Source organism: Boleophthalmus pectinirostris, unplaced genomic scaffold (assembly GCF_026225935.1).
Source record: "Boleophthalmus pectinirostris isolate CB_2022bp ecotype Guang Dong unplaced genomic scaffold, ASM2622593v1 HiC_scaffold_6, whole genome shotgun sequence".
NCBI classification, from domain to species: domain Eukaryota; kingdom Metazoa; phylum Chordata; class Actinopteri; order Gobiiformes; family Gobiidae; genus Boleophthalmus; species Boleophthalmus pectinirostris.
Genome location: NW_026571447.1, coordinates 40,707,414 through 40,722,665, shown reverse-complemented (window position 1 = coordinate 40,722,665; position 15,252 = coordinate 40,707,414). Strand labels below are relative to the sequence as shown.

Genomic DNA, 15,252 nt, shown 5'->3' with positions numbered 1-15,252 from the left:
AAGTGTGTGTGTTAGTTTCAGAGTAGTTTCAGTGTAGTTAGCTCCTCCTTAAGGCAGATATAAGGAAGTGTCCACCAGCGACTGACCAGAACTGAAGAAGCAGCTTGGATGAACTGAGAAAAAACTTTCGATCAAAACCTTTTGTCCAGTGACAGAATTGAATTTCTCCGTTGTCGTGGATCCCGCCTGGACGACGGAGAGATCAACATGTAAATAAATAAACGTGAACGTAAATCTTCAGACCTTTACACTCACAAAACATTTTTATTCAAAGCAAAACCTCTAAATATATCGTCCACAAACGCGTGTTTTTCTACAGTTTTAATAAGCAAGATGTTCTTACAGAGATCTACTTCAACTTTAACACATTCTAGGGCAAAGAGCAAGCCTCACCTGCCTCGCACCTGCCGCCTGCACTGTGATACAAATGCATTTTATATCATTTTAAACAATCACAAACGTTTCATTCAGTTACATCTTTATAACACTGCATGTGGAACCTGAGCACACACTTCAGAAGTTTTGAAAATAACTAAAAGCAAATTTAACTCTTTATAATAAATATAAATAGTCCGAAGTGATTTGACACTTGTGAGTTACACAGAGGTGGAGCGCAGCAGCAGAATCTTCAACACTTTGGTTCAGACAGCAGCTTCAAACTTCTACAAACTCCAACACATAATTCTAGGCTCTTTAAAAGCTGCATTGTGTCACTTTTGTGGTGGAGAGTCCATCAAACGCTTTTCCTTTCTATATTCGTGGAGACCTCTACCAAGTTCCAGGTCAGATCTGTGGAGAGGTGACCCCGCTCACAGTTAGAATGTTTGTTTTTCTAGGTATTTTTGAGCTCTTAATCCACCTGTAATGGAATAAATGTAAAGTAGAGCTGTTTAATTAATGTCACACTGTGGAACATTCCAGGCAGAGCAGTGATGTATCCATAGAAACAAGCAGGTGACAGACCCTCCACCAGAAAAGTTAAAAGTGCAGCTTTAAAACATCTCATGAACACAACCAATAATCCTTCAGTCACACTTTTGAGCGGTCGTGTGTGTTTTTTTTTTAAATTACTCTTGGGCAAACCCTTTATAACAGACGTACATCCTTTATAAACCATTTATAAACAGATGTACACCCTTTATAAACACGTTATAACAGATGTACACCATTTATAAATGCTTAAAAACAGTTGCAGAGCCTTTATAAACCCTTCATAACAGATGCAGCAGCTGAAAGCTCCTAGCCTTTGTTTGTTCTCACGTTTGTTCAGATCAGTCTATGAACAGCTGTAGGAGTTTTCCCAGGTGTGTTTCTGTCTGTGTTTAATCAGCGCAGCTTTTTGAGCAAACCTCTGCGAACAGATCGAGCACCTGTAAGGTTTTTCTCCCGTGTGCACCCTGAGGTGCACGTGCAGATTATACTTCTGAGAAAATGTTTTCTTACACTTTGAACAGCCGAATGGTCTCTCTCCCGTGTGAACTCTGAAGTGTCTCCGTAAAAACCACACAGACCCAAACCTCTTCTTACACACAGGGCACTCGTTTTTCTTGGCCTCAGCTCCTTCGGCCGCTCCTGAAGTGTCTCCTAACATGTCTCCTAACGTGTCTCCTAACGTGTCTCCTAACATGTCTCCTGAAGCGTTTCCTGCCGTGTCTCCTGAAGTGTCTCCTGAAGTGTCTCCAGAGTTCTCAGTGGTTCTGGTCTCTGGTGCAGGCTGGTATCTGGGGGGTGGATGTGAGGTTTGTGCAGTGCTCCTTCCGGCTCTGATCTGGGGTTGGTTGGTGGAGGTGGTGGAGGTTGTGGAGGTCGTGGAAGTCTCCATCAGCCTCTGTCTTCATCTGTGGAGCTGAACATCTGAGTGGAGCGGTCCAGTCTTCGTCATAGTCCATGTTAAAGGTTCTGAGATGCTCTGAGGGTGAATGAAGCTCTGCCCTGACGTCCTCTCCCTGTGTGTCCTCGCTGGGCTCAGTTTGTCTCTGTTGAAGCAGCGGAGACTCTTCGGTCTTCACAAAGGCGGCACTGGACTCTGAGACGCCCATGGAGATCTGAGGAAGATTGACAAACATTAATATATTGACTTCTGAAAAAAATAATCAGAATATTTCTAGATTTCAATCAGAAATGTGCCAAATGTTTCTGTCATTTTCTTAGTCGAGTTGAGTTTGTTAGAAATATCTTAAAGACATTTATCAATCTCAAGATGAAAACAAACACACAGCCTCCAGATGAGATCATTCCAAATTAGGGACGGGCATTCAATGAAATTTTCTAAATCGATCGTCGAAAGAATTAACGATGGATTATCAATTAATCATTAACGTTTTTATATTAAAATGATCATCATTATTATTACTATCTGCATTATTACTAATCTGCATAAATAAATTCAACTTTACGACATATAAACATAACGACTCTAGAGCCACATCAGCTGTTTGACATTATAATGTGTTTAATTCAGTTTTGTTCAAATCTCACAGAAACAAAACTTAAAACCACATCACTAATTTACATAAACTAAGTGAAGATAAAACTCCAGCTCTTGTGTCGCTGATGTGGTTCAACTTGTGTTGGATTAAAAGACATGACTCAGGTGAATACAGGTCAGTGTGACCAGATTTGTGTTTGTCAAAACCAGGACAGCGTACGGGGGGAGGGGGGCGGGGCCTCGTCATCCACATTGAGCGACTCTCACCTGGAAAAACTTTTTCCCACTGGACACAGAAACATATGTGCTGCTTTATCCACTGTGCACATGGACTCACACTTGTCCCAACGCAACGGAAAGTGTGGAATTTCTTCTACAAATCCTGGTTAAATCCACATTTGTGCTTCGGTTCGTTACAGACTGACCCACTGTTTGTGTCTCGCTCCTTCTGATGCAGAGACACATGTACACACCTGTTTGGTCACGACACACACAAACATACATTCAGTTTGTCGATTAAAATGAACGTAATCGATGAAATTCTTAATGATCAATTATCAATTAATCGACTAATCATGCCCATCCCTACTCCAAATACAACCACAACTGTAATGAAAATCATTTATATCTGAGCACTGCAAGAGACAAACCCACGTCACAGACTGGAGCAGTGCCAGAGTCGTCTGTGCTTAAAGCTGCAAACCCCTGCGCTGGATCAGAGACGCCCTCGAGACCCGAAAACCAGGAGCAGAAATGTGAAGCGTCCTTCAGATCAGACACACGGGACACACTCCTGGAGAAGGTGTCAGACAGCAGGGGGCGTAAGCGCGTCAGAATGACTAAAAATATAAAACACACACCAACGTGGGCCCAGCGCAGCCTCCAGGGGGAAAACAGACTCACAGGTGTGTGATCCTTTTACAGGAGGGACCTGAAAACCCACATCGACAGGACACCGGCCCTGCCAATGAGGTGTCCCTTATTTATTTTTCAGGGAGTTGGCGACCCACCCTGGGACATTTCTTGAATAAAAACTGAGACAAATTAGTTGTTTTAAATAAAACTGCAGGGACAGAGGGACACGGGTCAAAACTGGAGTCTGGACTCTAAACAGAATCCTTTTGACCTCTACACACCTGCACTGAGACTCTGTGATCCTCCTGTTTCACTCTCGGCTCCTCCAGCTCCGGCTCCTCCACCTCCGGCTCTTCTGGATCTTCTTTAACCCGCGCAGTGTCCTGGTCCAGCCCGGGTCCAGGACTTATGGACAGGCTCAGAGCAGAGTCCAGGATGTCCCGGGTCCTCTGGTCCTGGTCCTGGTTCTGGTCCTGGTTCTTGGAGCGGCGCACTTCCTCTTCATATTCCGCTATCGTCGCTTCAAACAGCGCGAAAATCTCCTCCGCGGCCGCGCAGAGCCGCTCCTGCACCAAAACCCTCAGTCTGCGGCTCTTCCACATTTTCTCACACTGTTTATTAACCGGTTTTTCACTGTTTGTTTCTGTTTATTCAAGAGTTTATCAGAGTGTTTTTAGCTTTAGCCCGAGGCAGAGCTAACATCTTCTTCTTCGTGTGGAGTTTGTGTTTTACCGCCACCAACTGATCAGGAGTGGGAACGTAAATACAACTTACTAATACAAAAAAATAAAAATAAATAAATAATAATACTAATAACAAGAGTGATTAAATGATAACTTAATCAAAAATAATTAATCAAATCCTGAAATTAATATCCCCGAGTAAACATCTGCTTCTTCTTTTATTTCCGGTGCGGCACGTGCACTGCTGCCCCCCACTGGTCAAAAACTGAACATAAACAGAAGCGCTCCAACAGACTGGTGAAAGTTCTCCAGAAGTTCTCCAGTTTGTTACTCAGCTGGAGTACTTCTGGAAAGTAAAAGTATTTTTATAATAAAAATACTTTCTTAGACCTGCTGAAACGGCTGATGGTTTATTTTTAACACATTTGTAGTTTGGGTAAACAGAAATATACAAATAAAAACATCTTGAAAAAACAATTGATTTAGTTGTTTCTGCTGAACAAAATTCAACACAAATCTGTATCAAAATCGCTACATCTTTTTCTTTCTTTCTTTTTTTTATTTTTATTTTTCATCTTATTTGATTTTAAACAAGGACAGTGCACAGAAAACATTCATCTCAGAGAAAAGATGCTCTGTGACAGATTTGGCTCCAAGTTCCTTCCATGTGCAGTCCTCAGGCAGGAACAGTTCACATTAAAGAAACTATTTACATTAAACCAACTCTAACAAAAAACATTTCACCAGTAACATTCAAAGTAAATCCAAAGTAAAATAAACGTTCATCATTATCTTCTAAAAATAGTCAGAGGATCTGAACATGTTTTATCTGCTAAAATAGAATAAAAAGCCCAGTTTTTCCTAAACCATATTAAAAATATTATTGATAGAAAAATGATTTTTATATGAGATCACTGCCGCCTTAAATTATGTCCATCTACTGTTAGTGTCTCATTATTTATTAAAAATAATAATAACTTTCAGTACAAACATAAAGGCGCCAGCCCAATAAAAATCAGTGATATTTGATATTTTTTACTCAAAATGATGCCGAATCAGATTATTAACAACGACGATTAGTAACGACCTCGTCCACTGTGTGACTGACGCCACCAACATGAACAAGATGTTTACGTGGCTTTTATTGTCACGTCCTGTTTGGGTTTCTGGCAATGAGTGGAATTACTGAAATAAAAAAATAAAAAAGGGAATAGCCCAAAATGTGAAAACACAAAAATCCCTCTGTGTAATCCATTTATTTCAACAAAGTAACTGTAATCCAATTACCACTCACTGAAACAGTAACTGTAACTGAATACAGTTACTCATCATTTGTACTCTGATTACATAACTCCGGTACATGTAATCTATTACTCCCCAACACTGTCTGTACGTGGCTCTTTAATATTCATATATTATCAGTGATGTAATAAAAATATTTGTAATCTCATGTCCAGCCACTTGGTGTCAGCAGAGAGCCGTAAATCAAATACTAATAAATCCACATCATGAAATCTGAGTGAACAAGTTCCTTCTGTTTTCTTCAGGATCAGAACATGAGTTGAGTTTGTTGTGTGACTCATGTGTCTCATTGTTTCCTTTAAGTTTTGCTCTTTCTTCTCTTGATAGTTAATAAGATTTGGTGATGGGACAGATTTATGAAGCTGCTGGAGAATACGACACACACATTTACACACACATTTACACACACACATTTACACACACATTTACACACACATTTTTACACACACATTTACACACACATTTACACACACATTTACACACACACATTTACCACACACATTTACACACACACATTTACACACACATTTACACACACACATTTACACACACACATTTACACACACATTTACACACACACATTTACACACACACATTTACACACACATTTACACACACACACACACATTTACACACACATTTACACACACACATTTACACACACATTTACACACACACATTTACACACACATTTACACACACACATTTACACACACACACACACACATTTACACACACATTTACACACACACATTTACACACACACATTTACACACACATTTACATTTACACACACATTTACACACACACACATTTACACACACATTTACACACACACATTTACACACACATTTACACACACATTTACACACACATTTACACACACATTTATACACAAAAACATTAACCGGAAGTTCCACAAACCTACAGAGAGACACTTCCAGCTGTAATGAAAAAGGTCGAATTTAACTGTATTTTTATTACAACTTTTATTACGATATTAAACACAAACTCTTCTGTTCCTCTGAGGTAAAACACAGTGAGTTCTGTTGTGTTAGACTTTTATTCTCAGTGGAGTCAGGAGCAGATCGTGTTCAGGAGCGTGTTCAGTCTTCTCTCTCTGGTTCGTTTCTCACTGTCACAAACAAACACCATTTGTTACAGAAATGTCAAACTCACTGAAGAAGAGTTTTTATATTTAGTTAAAATTCTCAAGTTCATTTTTTGTTCTATTTTTGATGGTTCCAACATTAAACTTTTCTATATTATTTTCTTTTTCTTCAGTTCAAGGTGATTATAGAGCTAAATAAATCCTTTAAAAGCAAAGATCTGACCTGTAACATGCACCGCCTGTTTGTTTAAGTTTAGAGTTTAAGTTTAAAGTCTTACTGCGGAACATTCCAGACAAAGCAACAATATCCCCAAAGAGAAAACAGGTGATGGACACAGATCAGAGTCCAGCAGGGGCAGGTCGGGACTAAACCAGGACTAAACCAGGACTAAACCAGGACTAATCTTCGACTTGAGAGACAGAACCCCGAGCCTTTGGAGCAGAGTGTCAAAGAGCGATCGGGCGACGTCTGGGTTTAGTGTCGTTCTACACCGGCCCTTCACCCGCGGTCACATGGGAGCACCTCCGAGCCCGTCCCAATACTCAGTCATGGTTCAGTTCTGGTTTAGTCCAGTCTTCTGCTCGATAAGTAAATCCTGTGAAGTGATGACGTGTTTTTGACAGTCGAGTCGCGTCTGAATTCATGTTCGTACTGAAGAAAGTGAAACTGTTTCATTTCATTTCCATCCATCCATTTTCTTCCTCTTATCCGGGGTCGGGTCACGGAGGCAGCAGCCTGAGCAGAGACTCCCAGACTTCCCTTTCCACACACACGTCCTCCAGCTCCTCCGGGGGGGACCCTGAGTCGTTTCCAGGCCAGTCCACAGACATAGTCCCTCCAGTGTGTCCTGGGTCTTCCCCGGGGTCTCCTCCAGGTGGGACATGAACACCTCCTGAGGGACACGTCCAGGAGACATCAGAACAGACGCCCGAGCTGGTTCCTTCTAAGTTCCCTTTACAATGAGCCACGGATTCTTAAAAATAATTCAAAATATTAACCATCCATCCATCAGTCTAAGCAGGGACTCCCAGACTTCCTTCAACCCGGACTTCACCTTCAGCTCCTCCAGAGGGACCTGAGGCGTTCCCAGGCCAGTCCAGAGACATAGTCCCTCCAGCGTGGAGGAGCAGCGGCTCTACTCCGAGCTCCTCCCGTGTGACTGAGCTCCTCACTCTGTTTCTAAGGGAGACGCCCTGCGGAGGAAACAGCGATCTCATCCTTTCGGTCATGACCAGAGGTGAGGGGACGAACGGAGACTGACGCTAAATCGAAACTCAGCTCCTCTTCATCACAACGGTCCGATACTGCAACCGCATCACTGCCCACGCTGCACCTGTCCACCTGCCAATCTCACGCTCCATCCTCCCCTCACTCCAGAACAAGACCCAGAACACTTGAGGCAGAGACTCTCCACCCGCCCGGAGACGACAAGACGCCTTTTTCCCGTCAAGAACCACGACCTCGGGTTTGGAGGAGCCGATCTTCATCTCAGACGCTTCACACTCGGGTCACACCGCCCCAGAGCTGCAGGTCCTGGTCTGACGAAGCCAACAGGACAACATCATCTACGAACAGCAGAGATGATCCTGTGGTCCTCAAACCGAACCCTCCGACCCCTGACTGCCCCGAGAACCTCTGTCCATAAAAACAATGAACAGAACCGGTGACAAAGGGCAGCCCTGGGGGAGCCCAACATGCACCGAGAACAGGTCTGACTCACAGCTCCTGCTCCAGTCAGATGGATGGATTCTGACAGATAAAATACACACAGCACATTTTATGGACGACTGGACAGATTCGAGAGTTTACCAATATTTATTTTATGCTCAAGTACTGACAAATCTGCATTCAAACGGTCTGTTCAATCCTCATTTTATCTCCAGAAACGAACCTGTGCAGGACTCTGACACGGGGAACCTTTAAATTCTTCAGTTTTCAGACCATCCAAAACCAAAACCTTCCTAATGTGTGACCTGAGTCTGACCTATGTGACCTGTGACCTGAGTCTGACCTGTGGGTTCTTGGCGCAGCAGTGGAAGCGCACGTCGTTGAGCGTGGAGTCGTCCAGCCCGCCCTGGTACTCCTCCATCTTGGTCTCGATGCCGCAGATGCCGCCCTCGGTGCAGGAGCGGCTCCAGTGGCCGTACTCGCCCCAGGTCATGCCCGCGCCCTCCAGCGTCGGGTTGCTGCTGCAGCGGAACCGCACGTTGTTGGCGGCGGTGTCGTCCCCGAACGTTCCCTGGTGAGGCTCCACGCGCAGCTGGAACGAGATCAGGACCCCGGACGGACAGTACTGAGGAGCCGACCAGTCCCCGAAACTGAACGAAGAGAAAATTTATAACACAAAACATCAGAGCGGCTTAAGTTATTACATAATATACAACTGATAAAACAGTGCATAATAAAATAGTCCCTCAACATGCAACGATTCATGTGATGCGAGGTTAGTTTTATTTCAGACATTATACTATTAACCCTCTCAGGCTCAAATTAATTTTTAGTATCAGGAAAAATCTGATATTTGGGGAAAATTATAATATGGGTTAGTAATATACAATCCTGACTTTTTTATCCTTTGTAAACAAAAAAAGTATTTTGCACTTCTGGCCGTTTGTGTGTAGTTGTTCTTGCACAGTTTGCATCGTCCACGTTTATCAGCCTGGACGGGAGAAAAGGCTCCTGAGTAAAAAAAGCTCATAAAATATGGATGTGGAGTAAGTAGGTAGTTGGAATTTAGGTGTTGCAAATCTGCAACGTCTGCCTGGAGAGGGGTAACACAGACATTTACATGCACAGTCTGGTGTAATAATAGATTTGTTAGGGGTGTTTTGTGGAGTGGGTAAAACGTTTTTTAGTGGCACCAGTGACGTCTGCAAATACAAGGACTGGATGGAATATTTTAAAAAGTGTCTCCACACGTCTCCAACTCTCTGGATCATGAGGAAATGTCCAAAATTCTGGACTGTCCCTTTAAATAAGTAACCAAGACAAATTAAAAGGCACAACTGTACTTGGATTTGGAACTCAGCTAATTGACTTTCTCCAGAAAGTCCCGGCACGTAATCTTCAGACGTCAAACCACCACCGAACGAACGTTTCCTCTCTCCCTGGTCGTATGCACATGTCACAGAATGTCTTAATTGATCATTTTAGACTCAACACATAATAATCTGCACTCATTTGCATATTTCATATTTAAATGCTTCTGTTTAATTTGCTCATTAAATCTTCATAAACACAGTTTGCTTTGCTGAATAATGATGTTGTTTCCAGATTCAGGTCACTGATATGAACCTTCAGAACAATCAATGAACTAATGACTCTAGGTAATTGATAATACTGTAGTGGTGAATATTTCCCCAAAACTCTACTTCTAGTCAAAGTCAAACACTCCCAAAGGCCACGTGGGAGCTGCTTCAACTCTGAACTTTTCAATTCCAGTCTTTATCTTTATCAATTATCCTCCTTTAAACACTAAACCCACCTCCAAGATCTTTATTTATTTATTGGTATTTATTGGTTATTTATATGTCAAAATGCAGATGATTCACAAGTGTATTTGTTGTGTATTTGTATTTGTGTGTATTTGTTGTGTATTTGTGGTGTATTTGTTTTGTATTTTTGTGTATTTGTGTGTATTTGTTGTGTATTTGTTGTGTATTTGTGGTGTATTTGTGTTGTATTTGTGGTGTATTTGTGTTGTATTTGTGGTGTATTTGTTGTGTATTTGTGTGTATTTGTGGTGTATTTGTTGTGTATTTGTGGTGTATTTGTTGTGTATTTGTAGTGTATTTGTTGTGTATTTGTTGTGTATTTGTGGTGTATTTGTTGTGTATTTGTTTGTATTTGTGTATTTGTTGGTGTATTTTGTGTATTTGTTTTGTATTTGTTGTGTATTTGTTGTGTATTTGTGGTGTATTTGTGTGTGTGTATTGTTTTGTGTGTATTTGTGTATTTTTGTGTATTTGTTGTGTATTTGTGTGTATTTGTTGTGTATTTGTTGTTTGTGTATTTGTGGTGTATTTGTGTGTATTTGTTGTGTGTGTGTATTTGTATTTGTGTGTATTTGTGTGTATTTGTTGTGTATTTGTGTGTATTTGTGTGTGTATGTTGTGTGTGTATTTGTTGTGTATTTGTGGTGTATTTTTGTGTATTTGTGTGTATTTGTTGTGTATTTGTGTGTATTTTTTGTGTATTTGTTGTGTATTTGTTGTGTATTTGTGGTGTATTTGTTGTGTATTTGTTGTGTATTTGTTGTGTATTTGTGGTGTATTTGTGGTGTATTTGTTGTGTATTTGTGGTGTATTTGTGTGTATTTGTTGTGTATTTGTTGTGTATTTGTATTTGTTGTATTTTTTGTATTTGTTGTATTTGTATTTGTGTGTATTTGTGGTGTATTTGTGTGTATTTGTGTGTATTTGTGGTGTATTTGTGGTGTATTTGTTTGTATTTTGTGTATTGTGTTGTGTATTTGTGTATTTGTGTGTATTTGTTGTGTATTTGTGGTGTATTTGTTGTGTTGTGTATTTGTGTGGTGTATTTGTTGTGTATTTGTTGTGTATTTTGTGTGTTGTGTATGTTTGTGGTGTATTTGTGGTGTATTTGTTTGTGTGTGTATTTGTTTGTTGTGTATTTTTTGTGTGTTGTGTATTTGTGGTGTATTTGTGTGTATTTGTTGTGTATTGTGTTGTGTATTTGTGGTGTATTGTTGTGTATTTGTGTGTATTTTTGTGTATTTTGTGTATTTGTTGTGTATTTGTTGTGTATTTTTGTGTTGTGTATTTGTTGTTTTGTTTGTGTATTTGTATTTGTGGTGTATTTGTGTGTATTTTGTGTATTTGTGTGTATTTGTTGTGTATTTGTTGTGTATTTGTTGTGTGTATTGTGTGTGGTGTATTTGTGGTGTATTTTGTTGTGTATTTGTGTGTATTTTGTTGTGTATTTGTTGTATTTGTATTTTTGTATTTGTTGTGTATTTGTTGTGTATTTGTTTGGTGTATTTGTTGTGTATTTGTGTGTATTTGTGTGTATTTGTTGTGTATTTGTTGTGTATTTTGTTGTGTTGTGTATTTGTTGTGTATTTGTGTGTGTGTTGTGTATTTTGTGTTGTGTATTTGTGTTGTGTATTTGTGTGGTGTATTTGTTGTGTATTTGTTTGTATTTGTGTGTGTATTGTTGTGTATTTGTGGTGTATTTGTTGTATTTGTGTTGTGTATTTGTGTATTTTTGTGTATTTGTTGTGTATTTTTGTTGTGTATTTGTGTGTATTTGTTGTGTATTTTGTGTATTTTGTGTATTTTGTGTTGTGTATTTGTATTTTGTGTATTGTGTATTTTGTGTATTTTGTGTATTTGTTGTGTATTTGTATTTTGTGTATTTGTTTGTATTTGTTGTGTATTTGTTTGTTGTGTATTGTGTATTTGTGTGTATTTATTTGTTGTGTATTTTTGTGTATTTGTGGTGTATTTTGTGTATTTGTGTGTATTTGTTGTGTATTTGTGTTGTATTTGTTGTGTATTTGTGGTGTATTTGTTGTGTATTTGTTGTGTATTTGTGGTGTATTTGTTGTGTATTTGTGGTGTATTTGTTGTGTATTTGTTGTGTATTTGTTGTGTATTTTGTATTTGTTGTGTATTTGTTGTGTATTTGTTGTGTATTTGTAGTGTATTTGTTGTGTATTTGTTGTGTATTTGTGGTGTATTTGTGTGGTGTATTTTGTGTATTTTGTGTATTTTGTTGTGTATTGTGTATTTGTTGTGTATTTGTGGTGTATTTGTGTGTATTTGTTGTGTATTTGTTGTGTATTTGTTGTGTATTTGTGGTGTATTTGTTGTGTATTTGTGGTGTATTTGTTGTGTATTTGTTGTGTATTTGTTGTGTATTTGTGGTGTATTTGTTGTGTATTTTTGTGTATGGTGTATTTTGGTGTATTTGTGTTGTGTATTGTGTTGTGTATTTTTGTGTATTTGTTGTGTATTTTGTGTATTTGTGGTGTATTTGTTGTGTATTTGTTGTGTATTTTTGTGTATTTGTGGTGTATTTGTTGTGTATTTGTTGTGTATTTGTTGTGTATTTTGTGTATTTGTTGTGTATTTGTGGTGTATTTTGTGTATTTGTGTGTTGTTGTATTTGTTGTGTATTTGTTGTGTATTTGTTGTGTGTGGTGTATTTTGTGTATTTGTTGTGTATTTGTTGTGTATTTGTTGTGTATTTGTTGTGTATTTGTGGTGTATTTTTGTGTATTTGTGTATTTTGTGTATTTGTTGTGTATTTGTGGTGTATTTGTGGTGTATTTGTGGTGTATTTGTTGTGTATTTGTGGTGTATTTGTTGTGTATTTGTTGTGTATTTTTGTGTGTGTATTTGTTTGGTGTATTTGTGTGTATTGTTGTATTTTGTGTATTTGTGGTGTATTTGTGGTGTATTTGTGGTGTATTTGTGGTGTATTTGTTGTGTATTTGTAGTACTCACTATCCCGTGTGCGACTCCACCGTGTACAGGAAGCTGCGGCTCTCGTCTTGGGCACAGATGAGCCGGATCCCGTTGAGAGCCGTATCGTCAGAGCCGTACTGGTTTGGCTCCACCTGAACACACACGGCTCCAACTTTAACATCACGAGAAAGTCACAAATATCACAAATATCACAAATATCACAAATATCACAAATATCACAGACGGAGGAGAGTCGAGTCGTGAGTCGAGTCGTGTGGTTACGTCACTGACTCCTGACGCAGCGTGTGACTCTGCTGCTTCATAAAGACGAGGGAAAAGAGAGAAAAATGTTCAACACTGGTGCAAAAGCTTTTTACCCCAAACTCAGTTCAGGGACTGAGGAAGGAGCTTCTACTAACGAAGCAGCAGTGAGTGCAGTGAGCGCCACCTGCAGGCAGACATCAGGACTCAGAGACACTTTACACTTTCATTATTCAGTCACTCCAGACTCAGTGGTGGTGAACTACTATTGTGGCCACAGCTGCCCTGGGGCAGACGGACGGAGCCAAAGGTGCCAATCTGCCCATCGGCTCCTCTGACGACGTCACTCACACACACAACACGTTTATATCCAGACACGACCGAGACAAACGTCTTACAAGACTGAGTCACACACAGATGTGACGGAGAAAGTTCAGTCATTTTTCAAAATAAAACATTGTTCAGACTCTATAATTATAATTAAAATGGAAATAATGTAAGTTATTTATTCTTTCTGTGCAGCCACAGACGCTGCTCTAAATGAGTGAAAATGAATCGAGATAAAACTGTTTGACTTTGACACGAGAATCTGCTCTGTCCACGTCCACACAGACTGACTCTGTCTCCTCTCCTTTCTCTCCTCTCTTCTCTCGTTTTCCTCTCTCTCCTCCCTCTTCTCACATCTCACTTCTCTCTCTCTATTCTCTCTCCTCTCTTTTCTTTCTTCTGTCTCCTTTCTCTCTCTCCTCTCCTCTCTTCTCTCTTTCCTGTCTCTTCTCTCATCTCGCTTCTCTCTCCTCTATCCTTTTTCTCTCCTCTTCTCTCTCTCTCTCTGTCCTTGCTCTCTCTCCTCTCTCTTCTCTTCTCCTTTCTCTCCTCTCTTTTCTCTCTCTCACCTTTCTTCTCTCTCCTCTCTCTCTTCTCTCTCTTTTTTCTCTTCTCTCCTCTCTCTCTCTCTCCTCGCTCTCTCCTCTCTCTCCTCTATCCTTTTTCTCTCCTCTCTCTCTCTCTCTCTCTCTCTGTCCTTGCTCTCTCTCCTCTCTCTTTTTTCTCTACCTCTCTCTCTTCTCTCTTCCTCCTCTCTGTCCTCGCTCTCTCTCCTCTCTCTTTTCTCTCCTCTCTCTTCTCTTCTCCTTTCTCTCCTCTCTTTTCTCTCTCTCACCTTTCTTCTATCTCCTCTCTCACTTCTTCCTCTTTCTCTCTCTTCTCTCTCCTCTCTTTTCTCTCCTCTCTCTCTTCACCTTCGTGTCATATTTTAGCTGAAATGACCAGAATCCCATTTAACCAGAAGTGCCTCCACAAGACGCCGCGGTTTAGGAGCGTTTCGAGACAAAATAGAGAAGAGTACGAGGCCCCTCCCCCTCCCCTCACCCTGACGCTGAAGCCGACCGCGAAGAAGTTCTCTGGACACATCTCGGGCCACGTCCAGTCTCCAAACTGCTCCCCGTTGGCGACGGTGAGGACGGAGCTGAAGCTGCGGCTGTTGAAGGCCTGACCCGCCCTCTGGACAAACACCTTCTCCTGGACGCTGAGGACCACGAGGGTCACGAGGGTCACGAGGGTCACGAGGGTCAGAGGAGCGCGAGGAGCCATGGTTCTCCACGAGAGCTCCACGCGCTCTCGGGGTTTAAGTAGAGCCGCCTTATCACGTACAATCATTTACAGAGCGTCTGCACAGCTGCGACGAGTCACCTGTTTCTCTCACTCTGTTTGTGATGTTACTCCACAATAACAGTACTCGAGTAAAAGTACAAAGCAGTGGGCTGAGAAAACACTCAAGTACCTGCTGAAACGGAACATCTGAGTCAGAATTTGAAGAGAATCTGAAGAACAAAACATGAAAAAGTCACAAAACCTGATGTTTTCAAAAGAGACAAACAAAAGACAAAGCAGCGGCAAAAAACACAAATGTTCAAATAATTTCAGATCGTCACATAAAGATTTTGTCTCTTTAGACTCACGGCGGGAAGAGGAAACACAACTTTTACTCAAGTAAGAGTACTATTACTTCAATACAAATGTAATACAAAGTAAAAGTATTAATGTACATGTTTAAAAATGTACTTAAAGAGTAAAAAGTAAAAGTATTCTGACAGCTAATAAAGGTTTGAGTCAAGACCGAGACAAGACCGAGACAAGACCGAGTCAAGACCGAGTCAAGACCGAGACAAGACCGAGTC

At 40.5% G+C, this 15,252-nt stretch overlaps 2 protein-coding genes across 2 annotated transcripts; both read right to left on the bottom strand.

Moving 5' to 3' along the window:
• Nucleotides 1-244: 244 nt before the first annotated feature.
• LOC110171065 (uncharacterized) lies at nt 245-4,161 on the bottom strand. The gene is made up of 2 exons (XM_020936749.2): nt 3,565-4,161; nt 245-2,045 (listed from the first exon to the last, which is right to left on the bottom strand). Exons 1-2 carry the CDS (start codon nt 3,883-3,885, stop codon nt 1,689-1,691), a joined length of 678 nt encoding a protein of 225 aa, XP_020792408.2. The 5' UTR covers nt 3,886-4,161; the 3' UTR covers nt 245-1,688.
• A 2,183-nt stretch (nt 4,162-6,344) lies between these two features.
• Nucleotides 6,345-14,665, bottom strand: vmo1b (vitelline membrane outer layer 1 homolog b). The gene is made up of 4 exons (XM_020936750.2): nt 14,444-14,665; nt 12,851-12,963; nt 8,392-8,698; nt 6,345-6,403 (listed from the first exon to the last, which is right to left on the bottom strand). Exons 1-4 carry the CDS (start codon nt 14,663-14,665, stop codon nt 6,401-6,403), a joined length of 645 nt encoding a protein of 214 aa, XP_020792409.2. The 3' UTR covers nt 6,345-6,400.
• Nucleotides 14,666-15,252: the final 587 nt, after the last annotated feature.